The sequence below is a fragment of the Trichosurus vulpecula genome, chromosome 4 (genome assembly GCF_011100635.1).
Source record: "Trichosurus vulpecula isolate mTriVul1 chromosome 4, mTriVul1.pri, whole genome shotgun sequence".
In the NCBI taxonomy this organism is placed as follows: Eukaryota; Metazoa; Chordata; class Mammalia; order Diprotodontia; family Phalangeridae; genus Trichosurus; species Trichosurus vulpecula.
Genome location: NC_050576.1, coordinates 64,739,271 through 64,753,635, shown reverse-complemented (window position 1 = coordinate 64,753,635; position 14,365 = coordinate 64,739,271). Strand labels below are relative to the sequence as shown.

The following is a 14,365-nucleotide window of genomic DNA, read 5'->3' as shown; positions in this document are numbered from 1 at the left end:
AGTAACCAGGAGGCTACAGAGAAGCATGATTGCGTAAAGCAAAATCATGCTTCCCCCTCTATGGTAATAAGATTACCCACTGGCCTGAAGTCTTTGTTCAGCTTCCTCCCGTAGGTCAGCTCTGCTACTGGCAGCTCCTGCTTCAGCTGTGTCTGTGTCTGTGGCTGTGACTGCAACTGTAACTGTAACTGTAACTGTAGCCGTAACTGTAGCTGTAACTGTAGCTGTAACTGTAGCTGTAACTGTAGCTGTAACTGTAGCTGTAACTGCCTCTGGCTCCAATGGGAGCTGCTTTTAACCATCCAGCTTCTGCGGGGGTGTAAGGTACGCCGGGGAAAGCACAGGCCCCCCCAATCTGCCCAAGCAAGGCGAAGGGGTCGACCAGAAAAGCACAGGTTTTTTCCATCAGCTTAAGCAAGGGAAGCAAGGTGAAGGGGCCGACAAGCTTACTCCAGTCCAGGATACAAACAGCATTCAGTTCAGGGGAAAAAGCCAAACTAGTCAAGGGCACTTGTTGACTAAGTGCTAAGGAGCCCATTTTTGGTTGCCAATACACCTTCCCACCCACCCTCCCTAAGAAGTCAAGCAATTCAACATAGGTCACACATGTATCATTATGTATAACCCTTCCACAATACTCATGTTGTGAAAGCCTCACCATATTTTGCTCCTTCCTAACCTATTCCCCTTTATTGAATTTTCTACCTTGACCCTGTCCCCTTTTGAAAGTGTTTGTTTTTCATTACCTCCACCCCCATCTGCCCTCCCTTCTATCATCTCCCCTTTTTTTATCTTCTTCTTCCTCCTTTTTTCCTGTGGGGTAAGTTACCCAATTGAGTATGTATGGTATTCCCTCCTCCGGTCAAATCTTATGAGAGCAAGATTCACTCATTCCCCCTCACCTGACTTCTCTTCCCTTCCTACAGAACTGCTTTTTCTTGGCACTTTTATGCAAGATAATTTACCCCCTTCTATCTCTCCCTGTCTCCCTCTCTCAATATATTCCTTTCTCATCCCTTAATTTTATTTTATTTCTTTTAGATATCTTCACTTCATCTTGACCTCACCCTGTCCCTGTGCCCTCCCTCCCTCCCTCCTCTCTCTCTCTCTCTCTCTCTCTCTCTCTCTCTCTCTCTATATCTATATATATATATATATACACATATATATATACATATATACACATACATATATACATACATACACACTCACATATATATACATAAACATATATATATACATACTATACTATATATATATATATATATATATATATATATATATATATATATAAATATTCTCTTCAGCTATCCTAATACTGAGGTCTCATGAATCATACACATCATCTTTCCATGTAGGAATGTAAACAAAACAGTTCAACTTTAGTAAGTCCCTTGCAATTTCTGTTTCTTGATTACCTTTTCATGCTTCTCTTGATTCTTGGGTTTGAAAGTCAAATTTTCTATTCAGCTCTGGTCTTTTCATTGAGAAAGCTTGAAAGTCCTCTATTTTATTGAAAATCCATATTTTGCCTTGGAGCATGATACTCAGTTTTGCTGGGTAATGGATTCTTGGTTTTAATCCTAGCTCCATTGACCTCCGGAATATTGTATTCCAAGCCCTTCGATCTCTTAATGTAGAAGCTGCTAGATCTTGGATTATTCAGATTGTGTTTCCACAATACTCAAATTGTTTCTTTCTGGCTGCTTGCAGTATTTTCTCCTTGATCTGGGAGCTCTGGAATTTGGCGACAATATTCCTAGGAGATTTCTTTTTGGGATATATTTGAGGAGGCGATCAATGGATTCTTTCAATTTCTATTTTGCCCTGTGGCTCTAGAATATCAGGGCAGTTCTCCTTGATAATTTCTTGAAAGATGATGTCTAGGGTCTTTTTTTGATCACGGTTTTCAGGGAGTCCAATAATTTTTAAATTATCTCTCCTGGATCTATTTTCCAGGTCAGTGGTTTTTCCAATGAAATATTTCACATTGTCTTCCATTTTTTCATTCCTTTGGTTCTGTTTTATAATATCTTGATTTCTCATAGAGTCACTAGCTTCCACTTGCTCCAATCTCATTTTTAAGGTAGTATTTTCTTCAGTGGTCTTTTGGACCTCCTTTTCCATTTGGTTAATTCTGCCTTTCAAGGCATTCTTCTCCTCATTGGCTTTTTGGAGCTCTTTTGCCATTTGAGTTAGTCTATTTTTTAAGGTGTTGTTTTCTTCAGTGTATTTTTCAACATTTTTTTGGGTCTCCTTTAGCAAGTCATTGACTTGTTTTTCATGGTTTTCTTGCATCCTTCTCATTTCTCCTCCCAATTTTTCCTCTACTTCTCTAACTTGCTTTTCCAAACCCTTTTTGAGCTCTTCCATGGCCTGAGACCAGGTCATGTTTTTCTTGGAGGCTTTTGGTGTAGGCTCTTGCACTTTGTTGCCTTCTTTAGGCTGTATGATTTGGTCTTCTTTGTCACCAAAGAAGGATTCCAGAGTCTGAGACTGAATCTGGGTGCATTTTCACTGCCTGGCCAGTTTTTCAGCAGGGTATGACTGCTTGTAGACTAGAGAGTTCTATGTTCCATGTTTGGGGGGGATGCGCCAGCTCTGCCACACCAGCACTCCTCCTTCCCCAAGAACCCCCAACCCGGACTGGGCTTAGATCTTCAGCAGGCTGTGCACTCCTCCTCTGATCCGCCACTTAATTCCTCCCACCAGGTGGGCCTGGGGCCCTAAGCAACTGCAGCGGTAGCTGCCCCACCTCCGTTGCCCCGAGGGCGGTGGCCGAACCAGGAATTCCTTCCACTCCTGCAGCTTTTCCCACTAACCTTCTCCACTGTCTTTGGTGTTTGTGGGTTGAGAAGTCTGGTAATTGCTACAGCTCACTGATTCAGGGCCCTAGGATACCCTCTGCCCGGCTCCTGGTCTGGTTGGTCCTCGCCGCTCACGCTGGGCTCTGCTGGGCTCTGCTCCACTCTGCTCCGCTCCCAGCTCTGTGTGGGATAGACCTCACCCAGAGACCATCCAGGCTGTCCTGGGCTGGAGCCCTGCTTCCTTCTGCTGTTTTGTGGGTTCTGCAGTTCTAGAATTGGTTCAGAGACATATTTTTTATAGGTTTTTGGAGGGACTCGGTGGGGAGGTCACACTAGTCCCTGCTTTTCAGCCCGCTATAATTATTTTTAATATATTATCTGTAAAGATGGTTTATAATAATAACTCACTAATTTCTCTCATCATCCTTTTTACTTATTTTTTATGATGATAAAGTTGGGTATATAGTCAGGAAGTTTCAAGCACTTTTTTCATATGTGTATATATGTAAATATATGCATCTCTGTATATATATATATATATGTGTATATATATATATATATATATATATATGTCTTCAATTCAATTCAACAACAAGTATTTATCAGACTACTAATTCTTTGAGAACAAGGACTGCTTTTTGCCTTTCTTTGTCTCCCCAGTCCTTAGAAAACAGGCTGGCATATAGTAGGTACTTAATTAATGCTTGTTAACTTGATTTGACTTGATATTAGGCATGTGGGTGACAAAAATAAAAACAAAACCATACTTACTCTCAAGGAACTTATACTCTCCCTACTAAAATCCATCAATCTCCCTCCCCCAACTTACACAATTATGACCCAGACTTAATGAATATTGAAAAAAATGGCCAACACAATAGCAATAAGGGCCAGGACTTTCAACAAAGAAGCAATAGAAGCCATGGAAGAATCCTTCATAACGCGAGTCTTCAAAGGCTTCAAAACCCTTTGCTCCTGGGTAAAAATGGCATTTCTGGCTTCTTTCCATTTCCCAGGGCCATCAAGGCGATACTGATATGGATTGCATGGTCCAAAGTAAATTTTCAGGGCCAGTTTAGGGTCTTTTATAAAGAGTGAGAGAATGTCAGGTTTGACTCCTATCTCTGTGGCAAGTTCATCCAAGTAGTCGATGTGATGGGTTTGCAAAGTCTGGCTCAGGCTTTTTCCAAACCTTAATGCAGAATAAAAAAAATACAAGTATCATAGGTTATATTCAAAAGTATCCAAAAAGATTTCACTCTCTCTTTTACTAATTTCTATTTTTTATACCCAGTGGAAAATGTGAGGTTATTAGATAATTATATCACATAATCGATACCTTTCATTGATATCTCTAAGGGAGAGCAACTATTTCTACGAAATAAGTGATTTGGTAGCCATGAACTCAATTCAGTTCACTTAAATTCAATTAAAATCAATTAACCAGCATTTATTAGGCACTTACCTATGTGCCAGGTAACAACATTTATTAAAAACTTACTCACTGCAACGTTCTCTACTAGGCACTAGGGAATACAAAAACCAAAATGAAAAACATTGGTTTCCCTTAAAGATTTGACCACGAACTCCATCTCGTGGGATTATTTATTGGGTGTAGAATTACTAGTCAATGACATCATTCTCATTCACCATAGTTGTTACCCTTAAAGATTTCCTTCTATTGCTCCCTTCATAGTGTGTCTACTCAGTTTCTTTTCTTGGTCTCAGAAATGTGACATGGAGAATTTGCATCTAAATATTCTTTTGAGTAGCCTATGATAAGGTCAGGGTCTGTATACTTAGCTCTCTCAACTTTTTAAATCTCTTTAAGGGACACAAGGGCTTCCAAAGCATTACATCCCAAAGTACCATATTGAGTAGAATGTAAGGTCCTTGAGGGAATGATTTCCTTTCTGTCTTTGTATTTCTAGTGTTTAGCACATTTCCTCACACAGTAATATACTCAATAAATACCCATTGATGGAATTGAATTGCATTGTATTGTATTGCATTACGTTGTATCATATTGTATTGTACTCTGGAGTAGGGATGATTACTGGAACCTCTGGCTTGATAAGTTTGCTGGCCACATAAGATTATAGAACATGGACCTTTGTTAAATTGCAAAATGTCTCTTGAAATTGGATGTGGAACAGGCTGTACCTGGCTGAAAGACATGGTCTCTGTGGGAAGCTCTTCACATTGGTTACTAGAATGGTCTCTTCATGGTAGAATGGTGGAGAAGAAAAAGATCTACCTCCCCCTTTCCAGTTTGAATGAAGTCACCAGGGAAAACCCAGTAAAGTCCTCAATAGCTGAGAACTTCAGAAAGATGTAGCCATCTTGTTTTTCTATATCAAGAGGAGGTATGGCTGATCCTAAGTCAGCTGATCATTACAAGTACCCTGTGTCCTGTCAGCTGTCTTCAAACAATGATCCAAAACCTATAATCTTCTCAACTTGGCTGGGGAAACTCTTTTCCAGACAACTATAATGGCTGACACCATATATTCCTTGATCAAGGACTCCCATGGTCCACCCTTTTCAATTGTATCATATGCAAATTTCAAGACAGTTACCTTTCAACAGAGTCTCAAGGCCAATAAGGCACTTTCTGTAGGCAGCCAAATTCTTGCCAAATAAAGGCAAAGATGGCCATGCTACTTGAAAGTTTAATCTGAAAGCCTAAAACATCTGACCCCAACTCTCTGCTCTTAAATCCTCATGACACCGAAAGGTATATTTCCTAGAAACTTTACTTTAGCTTCACCTCTCTCCATTCCCCAAAGCTCTAGGAGACTTTCCCAAATTTAAGCTTCAGGCAGCAGAGGTAAGGGAATTGAAGGAAATCTTTCAATCTCACTAGGAGTTAACATCCCCAAGTCAATGGACTTTAGTTGAATGGTCACATGCTATTCCTTACAGTTCAATTCTTTTTGCATTCCTCGTCTCGATGCTTGCCCTCATGGTGCTCTCTGAGGGTAGTGTACACAGCCCTAGAACAGAAAAGGTAGATTTATGGTGATTTGATCCCATAAAGATACTTACTGTGCAAGTCAATCATACTCAGTCTTTTTGTAATCAAAAGTCAGGGATACAGATTCATAGTGACAGAGGACCACAATATATCTGCCAAATTTCTCTCATCTAAAGAGCTTCAAGAATTTATGCATCAGCAGTGACACTTCAGAATGTCTGGAAGCCAAATTAAATTGGGCCAGTAGTCATAAATGTCTGATGGCAAAAGCTTTTAATTCTACAGGAGCAATATTCAACCAATGATATAATTAAGGGGCAACTGAGTGGCACATCGGCTAGAATTCTAGGCCTGGGATCAGAAAGACTCATCTTTCTGAGTTCAAATCAGACCCTAGACACTTACTAGTTGTGTGACTCTGGCCAAGTAACTTAGCCCTGTTTGCTTCCGTTTCCTCAACTGTAAAATGAGCTGGAGAAGGAAATGGCTAACTACCCCAGTATTTTTGCCAAGAAAACCCCAAATGGAGTCACAAAGAGTTGGACACAACTTAAAACAACTGAACAAAAATATAACTCACCAATATGACAAATCCTCTTAGGGGCTTTCATAGATAGTTGGGTGGGGTTGTGGTAGGGAATGCCTCCTGGGGAATGGAGTGAGCTCTATGGCTATTTTCTGGGTGGCCACTGAACATTTATGCAATAGTGGCTAGGCTCCAAATGGATGATTGTCTCAAAAAGCAAGAAATCAAGAATGGGCCATACTCTGGGGTCTCTTGATTCTAAGATAATCCAAAGAATTTGTAGCAATCAAAGAGCCTAAACTTTGAGATTCAAATGATAATTCTTGTCAACTGGAATCCTAGCCTTTCATAGTATATCTGAATGAATTCTATGTTCCTTTTGATGATTTGTCCTTTTGAAAGCAGTGATGATAACTGAGTGACGCAGTAATAGAGTGGTTATAGGTCTGACCTCTAAGCCTCCATTTAAGTCTCCCCCTCCCCCACATACCTCCTCTGTGACCATGCTCAAGTCCTTTAATTTCTCAGTGCTCCAGGCCTCTCTCTAAGACCAGAGGTGTCAAACTGGAGGCTAGCAGGCCCCTGGGACCTACAAAACTCCCAAAGAAATGCTTAACAAAAATCAATAAAAATACAGGGCAATACAGATAATGTTCATTTGTGATTTTCTAAGCCAACATGCAGCCCATATGTGTAATTTTACTTGGGTTTGATACCACTGGCTAATGTTCCATTGCAGAGAAAGCATTGACTTTTAAGAGTTCCACACATCAGCGATACCACAGCTCCAGTCTCTATCCCCAATTACAATGGTTGTTTCTAGAGTGCTATACAATTTAAAAATACTTTGCCGAAATTATCCCATTTAAGTTTTATAACAACCATGAGGCAAGAGTGAGGGTTACTAATATCCTCATCTCCCAGATTAGGAAATTGAGGCCCAGACTCAAATTCAAACAGCTAGTAAGTGTCATCAATGGGATATGGCCCCAAATTTTCCTTATTTCAAGTCTAATACTTTATCTTCTATAAAACACTGTCTCCCCCGCAGTTGTAGCTATTGCGTCTCTGTTGGTGCCAACATAAAAACAGATGAGTTTTCCTATAAGTGATGAATACAGACACAGCAATAATACCCAACCTGATAGTCCTTCTTCTGGGTTGTTCAGGTAAACAGAAATCCACCTTTATGGTAACCCACCTATTAAGCAATGTTTTTGCTTTTTAATTTTAATTGCTAGATTCCAGGAATTTATTCCTACATTTTAATTCCTAGCCACACGTGTGCGCTCATTCACCTTTGAAAACTCTTGTCACCCAGCGAGCTTGGAGTTCAGAGGTTGGGAAGATAGATGCCAGGGGCTGGATGAGGCCAATGAATGCCAGAGTTGATTTCTCCAGGTCCGGAGGGAAAATATACTTGTACAGTTTCACCTGGTTGTGCTCCACTTTGACAATGGACTCATCAAGGAAAGGAAAAGAAATCTGATACCCTGTGGCAAAGACGATCACATCAACATCCTCTATACTTCCATCCTCAAAGATGGCAGAGGTTTCCGTGAGCTCCTTTACTGTGGTTTTAACTTTGATGGCCCCATAGAGGATTCGGCTGGGGAGATCATCATTCAACACTGGCTCTTTCATCAGGTACCTAAAACACATAGAACAAAACACAACAAAACAGCGTAGTTTGTTGAAATGCTGAAATGGTTCAAGCTCATTCTATCTTATATGAGATAGGCCCTGAAAAAGTTTTCTCAACGATTCCTAAAACCCTTTGTAATTTGTTCAGTGTCTCCTAGCCCTTATGATCTAGTTCTAGTTGGACCCCTGTGTCATAGCTTCTGATCCATTAAAAGAGGTGATAAAGAGGATAAATAAAAAAATAATAATAAATTTAAATAAATAATATATAAATGTATTATCTATACTTATATGTAAATTATAAATATATAAAATATAAATAAATTTTATTTAAAAATAAAAGAAAAATAAAATAAATAAAAAATAAAACAAAAGAGGATAAAAAAATAAAAATGAGGGCAATATGTATCAGGACAAATAATCACCTGAAAGTGCTGAGGAAGAATGCTAATGTACACTCTTGATTATCAGTTTGGGAGTAATTGGACTATCAATCTGTTATCCTTCCTTCTGCTGCCTCAATTATTTTGCTGTTTTGTAAAACCTCATCTGAGAGTAAGTAGGAAACAGGAACCGTGGGGAAAAAATGTGTATCTGTAAATTTTGAAATTTGTTACGTGTTTAAGTAAATGATCTATGTAGAATGGAGAATGAAAATAAATGAAAATGAAGTTTTCAGATTGTCTGTGAATTCCAGATTCTGTCCCTGTCCCCAGCATCACCCAGGAACTTGTGGCTTTTGTTTTTATAATTGCTTTCACAGTGGAGCTTTTGGGAGTCATCTCAATTTCTAATACCAGTAGCCAAAGCTGTGGGCTCATGGTTCTATTTGACTAGAATAGATGGGTCCGATATCTCTAAGCTTTGATGCCTGATGAAAGATTCCCAAGTTGCAAAAAGGAGATAAACATGTGGGGAATCATTGCTTGTTGGTCTAGAAGGACTCTCAATGACTATATCAGTCTACTCCCTCATTTTATAGATGGAGAAACTGAGTCCTACAGAATTAAAAGGACTTGGCCAAGACTACAAAGTTAATTAGTGGCAGAGCTGGCACCAGAGCCCACATCTCCTCAACTCCTATTTCCATGTTCTTTCCCTTTCTTATCATCACAATACCTTTAGCCATTAATTGCATTTATAAGCATGATGCTTTAAAGTTTTAAGATTAAAGAGTTAAAAGTGCAGAGAAAATCTCAGAAGCATTTTTTTTCCTGAGTCATCCAGGGGGAAAGCCTTCATGTGGACAGAATCACAGTGGTTGATGTTATTAATAATAATGTTGTTAATGATTAATAAAAGCTAACATTTACATAGCACTTACTACGTACAAAAATCTCAAAAGGATTTTTCTCCTACGCCGTCCATGGGGAAAGCTCCCATGTAAACACAATCCCAGTGGTTGATGTTATTATTATTAATAACATTATTAATTATAATAATAATTAACTGTTACATTTATAATTATCAATCATTAATAGAATAATTATATAATTGATCATTTTAAATATTATTATAAATAGCTTACATTTATATATCACTCAATGTATATCTAGCGCTGCACTAAGCGTTTTACAATTATTGTCTCATTTGATCCTCACAACAATCCTGCAAGGTAAGCGCTATAATTACGCACATTTTAAAGATGAGGAAACTGAGGCAAACAGAGTTTAAGTGACTTGCCCAAGGTCAGGCAGAAAGAAGTGTTTGATGACTGATTTGAAATCAGATCTTCCTTACTCCAGACCTTGCGCTCCATCTACTGTGCCACCTAGCTGTCCCATATTATAATTATTATTATTACAAGTCAAAATGGAGCCTTTGATGAATGAATCTCATCTACATTCCCCAAAAGACTAATAATCATTGACTTTTAGAGACTTCAGAGGTTTTCTATCCCAATCTGTTACCCAACCCTCTTCCTACAAGAACCTCTTCTATATGAGAATCCCAGCAGATGGGCCTTTTACTTCTGTTTGAACCCTTAGGGACAGAGTGCTCACCACTTCATTAGCATTTCATTATAAAACACTGTGATTTTAAATATAGTTCACTGCCTTATTGATAGTTTCTGGGCTCTGCAAGGAACAGAAACCTCTGGAGGCTATCATGTTGGGAGAGACAAGAAAGTTTCATTTTGGGGCTCTCTATCCTACAGATACCAGTGTGTTTGCCTATCAGAGAATTTATAAAAGAAAGGAAAAATCACTCTACTTGTTTTCGGGTACCAGGCCATAATTTTCATGGTCAAACCAACGATTCATCAGTGTCTCCATCATCCATTTCACAATCTTCAGTGGGAGGGTATTTCTGAGCATGTTGATAAATCTGGTTTGGAACACCATGTCCCAAGGATAGCCATGGCAAGAAATTCGGCCCATGACCCATGATCCATGCCTGGTGCTCATAAATACCTGAAAAGCAATACCAAGTAGGGCTGAGCATAGGCCAGTTTGGTCTGTACCACTCAGGCGACAAATCCCAAATGAGGTTTTGCCTCCAGATTTTCACTGAGGCAAATAAGGTTATTTAAAACATCATACCTGGTCAGCCTTCTTACACAGCTCAACTGCAATATCTGAGCCTGAATTTCCAGACCCAATCACCAGAATTCTCTTCCCCTCGAACCCTTCTGGATTCTTGTATTGGCGGCTATGGAAATATTGGCCTTTAAACCTCTCAATACCTGTAAGGGAAAGAAGAGAAAGGATATGAATTTCTTAGTAGGCCAATTATGTCAATGCGACACCGTCACTTTCTTGTCAACCAATTTCTACTTCTGTTTATGCCTTCTAGGTTCAGTAACCATTCTCCCCCCTTTCTGTTTTTTGAGTTAAAGCTTCAACAATGCCAACTGGCATAAGCAGAGAGTTAATTAACTCCAGAACCAATATTTGAGTGCCTGAGGTATATTTGCCCTTTTGAATCTCAGAACTTTAATATCTGGCTTGGGGAACACAGGGACAGAACTCAAGGACTGAAGTTTACATTTTTACTAGGAATAAACACACATTATTAATCAGCGAGAAGCAAAATCAAACCCTTGCTCTGAACATTAAACAGCCTTTTCTCAATTGGTCTGCTACTTATGCTTATCCCTCAAAGATTTCAGAGCCTTTTCTAAAATGTGATCCGATTTAATACAACATTCATATGAAATCCGAAATTGAGCAGGTGCTACTGTTATTCTTATTTTGCATCAGGGAAAAAAGTCAGAAAGAAAGGCCACATGATTATCTCAAGATCATGATCAATGATCAGTGATTAGCTTAACAACACTTAGTGACAAAGTGGTGAGGTCAGGTGAGCTCCTTGAGGGCAGGGATTGTGTGTTTTGTTGCCTTTATGTGTCCAGAATTGTAGTGTAATGGATAGAGAGCTGGCCTCAGGGAAGTCAAAACCCTGGGTTCAAGTTCTATTTCTTTTTTAAAATTTTTTAATTTTTATTTAGTATTTTTAGTTTTCAGCATTGATTTCCACAAGATTTTAAATTACAAATTTTCTCCCCATTTCTACCCTCCCCCTACTCCAAGAGGGCATATATTCTCATTGCCCTATTCCCCAGATAACCCTCTCTTCTGTCACCCCACTCCCCCCCATCCCTTTTTCCCTCACTTTCTTGAAGGGCAAGATAGATTTTTATGCCCCATTGCCTGTATATCTTATTTCCTAGTTGCATGCAAAAACAACTTTTTTTTTGAACATCTGCTTTTAAAACTTTGAGTTCCAAATTCTCTCCCCTCTTCCCTCCTCATCCACCCTCCCTAAGAAGGCAAGCAATTCAACATACGCCACATGTGTATCATTATGCAAAACCCTTCCACAATACTCATGTTGTAAAAGATTAACTATATTTTGCTCCCTCCTATCCTGTCCCCCTTTATTCAATTTTAGCCCGTGACCCTGTCCCTTTTCAAAAATGTTTGCTTTTGATTACCTCCTCCCCCTATCTTCCCTCCCTTCTATTGTCCCCCCTTTTTTATCTCCTTCCTCCTTCTTTCCTGTGGGGTAAGAAACCCAATTGAGTGTGTATGGTAGTCCCTCCTCAGGTCAGATCCGAAGAGAGCAAGATTCACTCATTCCCCCTCACCTACCCCCTCTTCCCTTCCAACGAACTACTTTTTCTTGCCACTTTGATGTAAGATAATTTACCCCATTCTATCTCTCCCTTTCCCCCTCTCTCAATATATTCCTCTCACATCCATTAATTTGATTTTATTTTTTTAGGTATCATCCCTTCATATTCAACTCACCTTGTGTTCCCTGTCTATATATATATATATATATATATATATATATATATATATATATATATACACATATACATATACATATATATGTATATATATATGTATGTGTGTGTGTCTGTGTGTGTGTGTGTATTCCCTTCAGCTACCCTAATACTGAGGTCTCATGAATCATACACATCATCTTTCCATGTAGGAATGTAAACAAAACAGTTCAACTTTAGTAAGTCCCTCATGATTTCTCTGTCTTGTTTACCTTTTCATGCTTCTCTTAATTCTTGTGTTTGACCATCAAATTTGCTATTCAGCTCTGGTCTTTTCATAGAGAAAGCTTGAAAGCCCTCTATTTTATTGAAAATCCATATTTTGCCTTGGAACATGATACTCAGTTTTCCTGGGTAGGTGATTCTTGGTTTTAATTCTAGCTCCAATGACCTCCAGAATATTATATTCCAAGCCCTTCAGTCCCTTAATGTAGAAGCTGCTAGATCTTGTGTTATTCTGATTGTGTTTCCACAATACTCAAATTGTTTCTTTCTGGCTGCTTGCAATATTTTTTCCTTGAACTGGTAGCTCTGGAATTTTGCGACAATATTCCTAGGAGTTTTCTTTTTGGGATCTTTTTCAGGAGGCAATCCTTGGATTTTTTCAATTTCAATTTTACCCTCTGGCTCTAGAATATCAGGGCTTTTTTCTTTGATAATTTCTTGAAAGATGATATCTAGACTCTTTTCTTGATCATGGCTTTCAGGTAGTCCAATAATTTTTAAATTACCTCTACTGGATCTATTTTCCAGGTCAGTGGTTTTTCCAATGAGATATTTCACATTGGCTTCCATTTTTTATTCCTTTAGTTCTATTTTATAATATCTTGATTTCTCATAAAGTCACAAGCATCCACTTGCTCCAATCTAATTTCTAAGGTTGTATTTTCCTCAGTGGTCTTTTGCACCTCCTTTTCCATTTGTGTAATTTTGCCTTTCAAGGCATTCTTCTCCTCATTGTCTTTTTGGAGCTCTTTTGCCATTTGAGTTAGTCTATTTTTAAGGTGTTATTTTCTTCTGTATTTTGGGGGTCTCCTTTAGCAAACCATTGACTTGTTTTTCATGGTTTTCTCGCATCACTCATTCCTGTTTTACTTGGAGGCTTTTGATGTAGGCTCTTTGACTTTGTTGACTTCTGGCTGTATGTTTTGGTCTTCTTTGTCACCAAAGAAAGATTCCAAAGTCTGAGTTTGAATCTGAGTCAGTTTTCACTGCCTGTTCATGTTCCCAGCCAACTACTTGAACCTTGACCTTTTCATTGGGGTGTGACCGCTTGTAGAGTAGAGACTACTTTGTCCCAAGCTTGAGGGGCTGTGCTGTTGTTTTCAGAGCTATTTCTACACAGCAAGCTCTGCCACACCAGTGCTCCTCCTCCCCCAAGAACCACCAACCCAACCATGACTCAGATACAAGCAGGCTCTGCACTCCTGCTCTGATCCATCGCTCAATTCCTCCCACCAGGTGGGCCTGGGGCCGGAAGTAGGTGAAGCTGTAGCTCTGGAAGCAACCTCAGAGCTGCACCACCTCCACCACCACCAGGGTGGTGGCCAACCGCAAACTCCTTTTGCTCTGTCCCACAAGCTTTTCCCAGTAACCTTCTCCTTTGTCTTTGGTGTTTGTGGGTTGAGAAGTCTGGTACCTGCCACAAGTCACTGATTCTGGGTGCTAGGGCCTGTTCTGCCTGGCTCCCGGTCTGGTTGGTCCTGGGGCAGCCCACGCTGGGCTGTGCTCCACTCTGCTCCCAGCTCCGTGTGATAGACTTTACCCAGCAACCATCAAGGCTGTCCTGGGCTGGAGTCCTGCTTTCCTCTGCTATTTCATGGGTTGTGCACTTCTAGAATTTGTTCAGAGCCATTTTTATAGGTGTTTGGAGGGACCTGGGGAAGAGCTTTAGGTAAGTCCCTGCTTTCCAGACACCATCTTTCAAGTTCTATTTCTAACACCTTCTTTGTTCAGTTTTTTTCAGTCCTGTCTAACTCTTTGTGACCCCATTTGGTGTTTTCTCTGCAAAGATACTGGAATGGTTTGCCATTTCCTTCTGCAGCTAATTTTACAGATGAGTAAACTGAGGCAAACAGGGTAAAATGACTTGTCCAGGGTCACACAGCTAATACATGTCT

General features: G+C 39.6%; 1 protein-coding gene across 3 annotated transcripts in view; it reads right to left on the bottom strand.

Annotated features, from left to right (window-relative positions):
• Positions 1-3,543: 3,543 nt before the first annotated feature.
• LOC118848637 (dimethylaniline monooxygenase [N-oxide-forming] 2-like) overlaps positions 3,544-14,365 on the bottom strand; it is a 50,771-nt gene continuing 39,949 nt past the window's right edge. For 2 of the 3 annotated variants that reach the window (XM_036757626.1, XM_036757628.1), the window contains 5 exons: positions 10,498-10,640; positions 10,169-10,368; positions 7,609-7,961; positions 5,731-5,803; positions 3,544-3,999 (listed from right to left, as the gene is read on the bottom strand). In XM_036757626.1, the coding sequence (XP_036613521.1) occupies positions 3,654-3,999; positions 5,731-5,803; positions 7,609-7,961; positions 10,169-10,368; positions 10,498-10,640 (1,115 nt within the window). In that variant the 3' untranslated portion in view covers positions 3,544-3,653. The remainder of the gene's footprint in view (positions 4,000-5,730; positions 5,804-7,608; positions 7,962-10,168; positions 10,369-10,497; positions 10,641-14,365) is intronic. The other variant, XM_036757629.1, reaches the window with a different exon arrangement.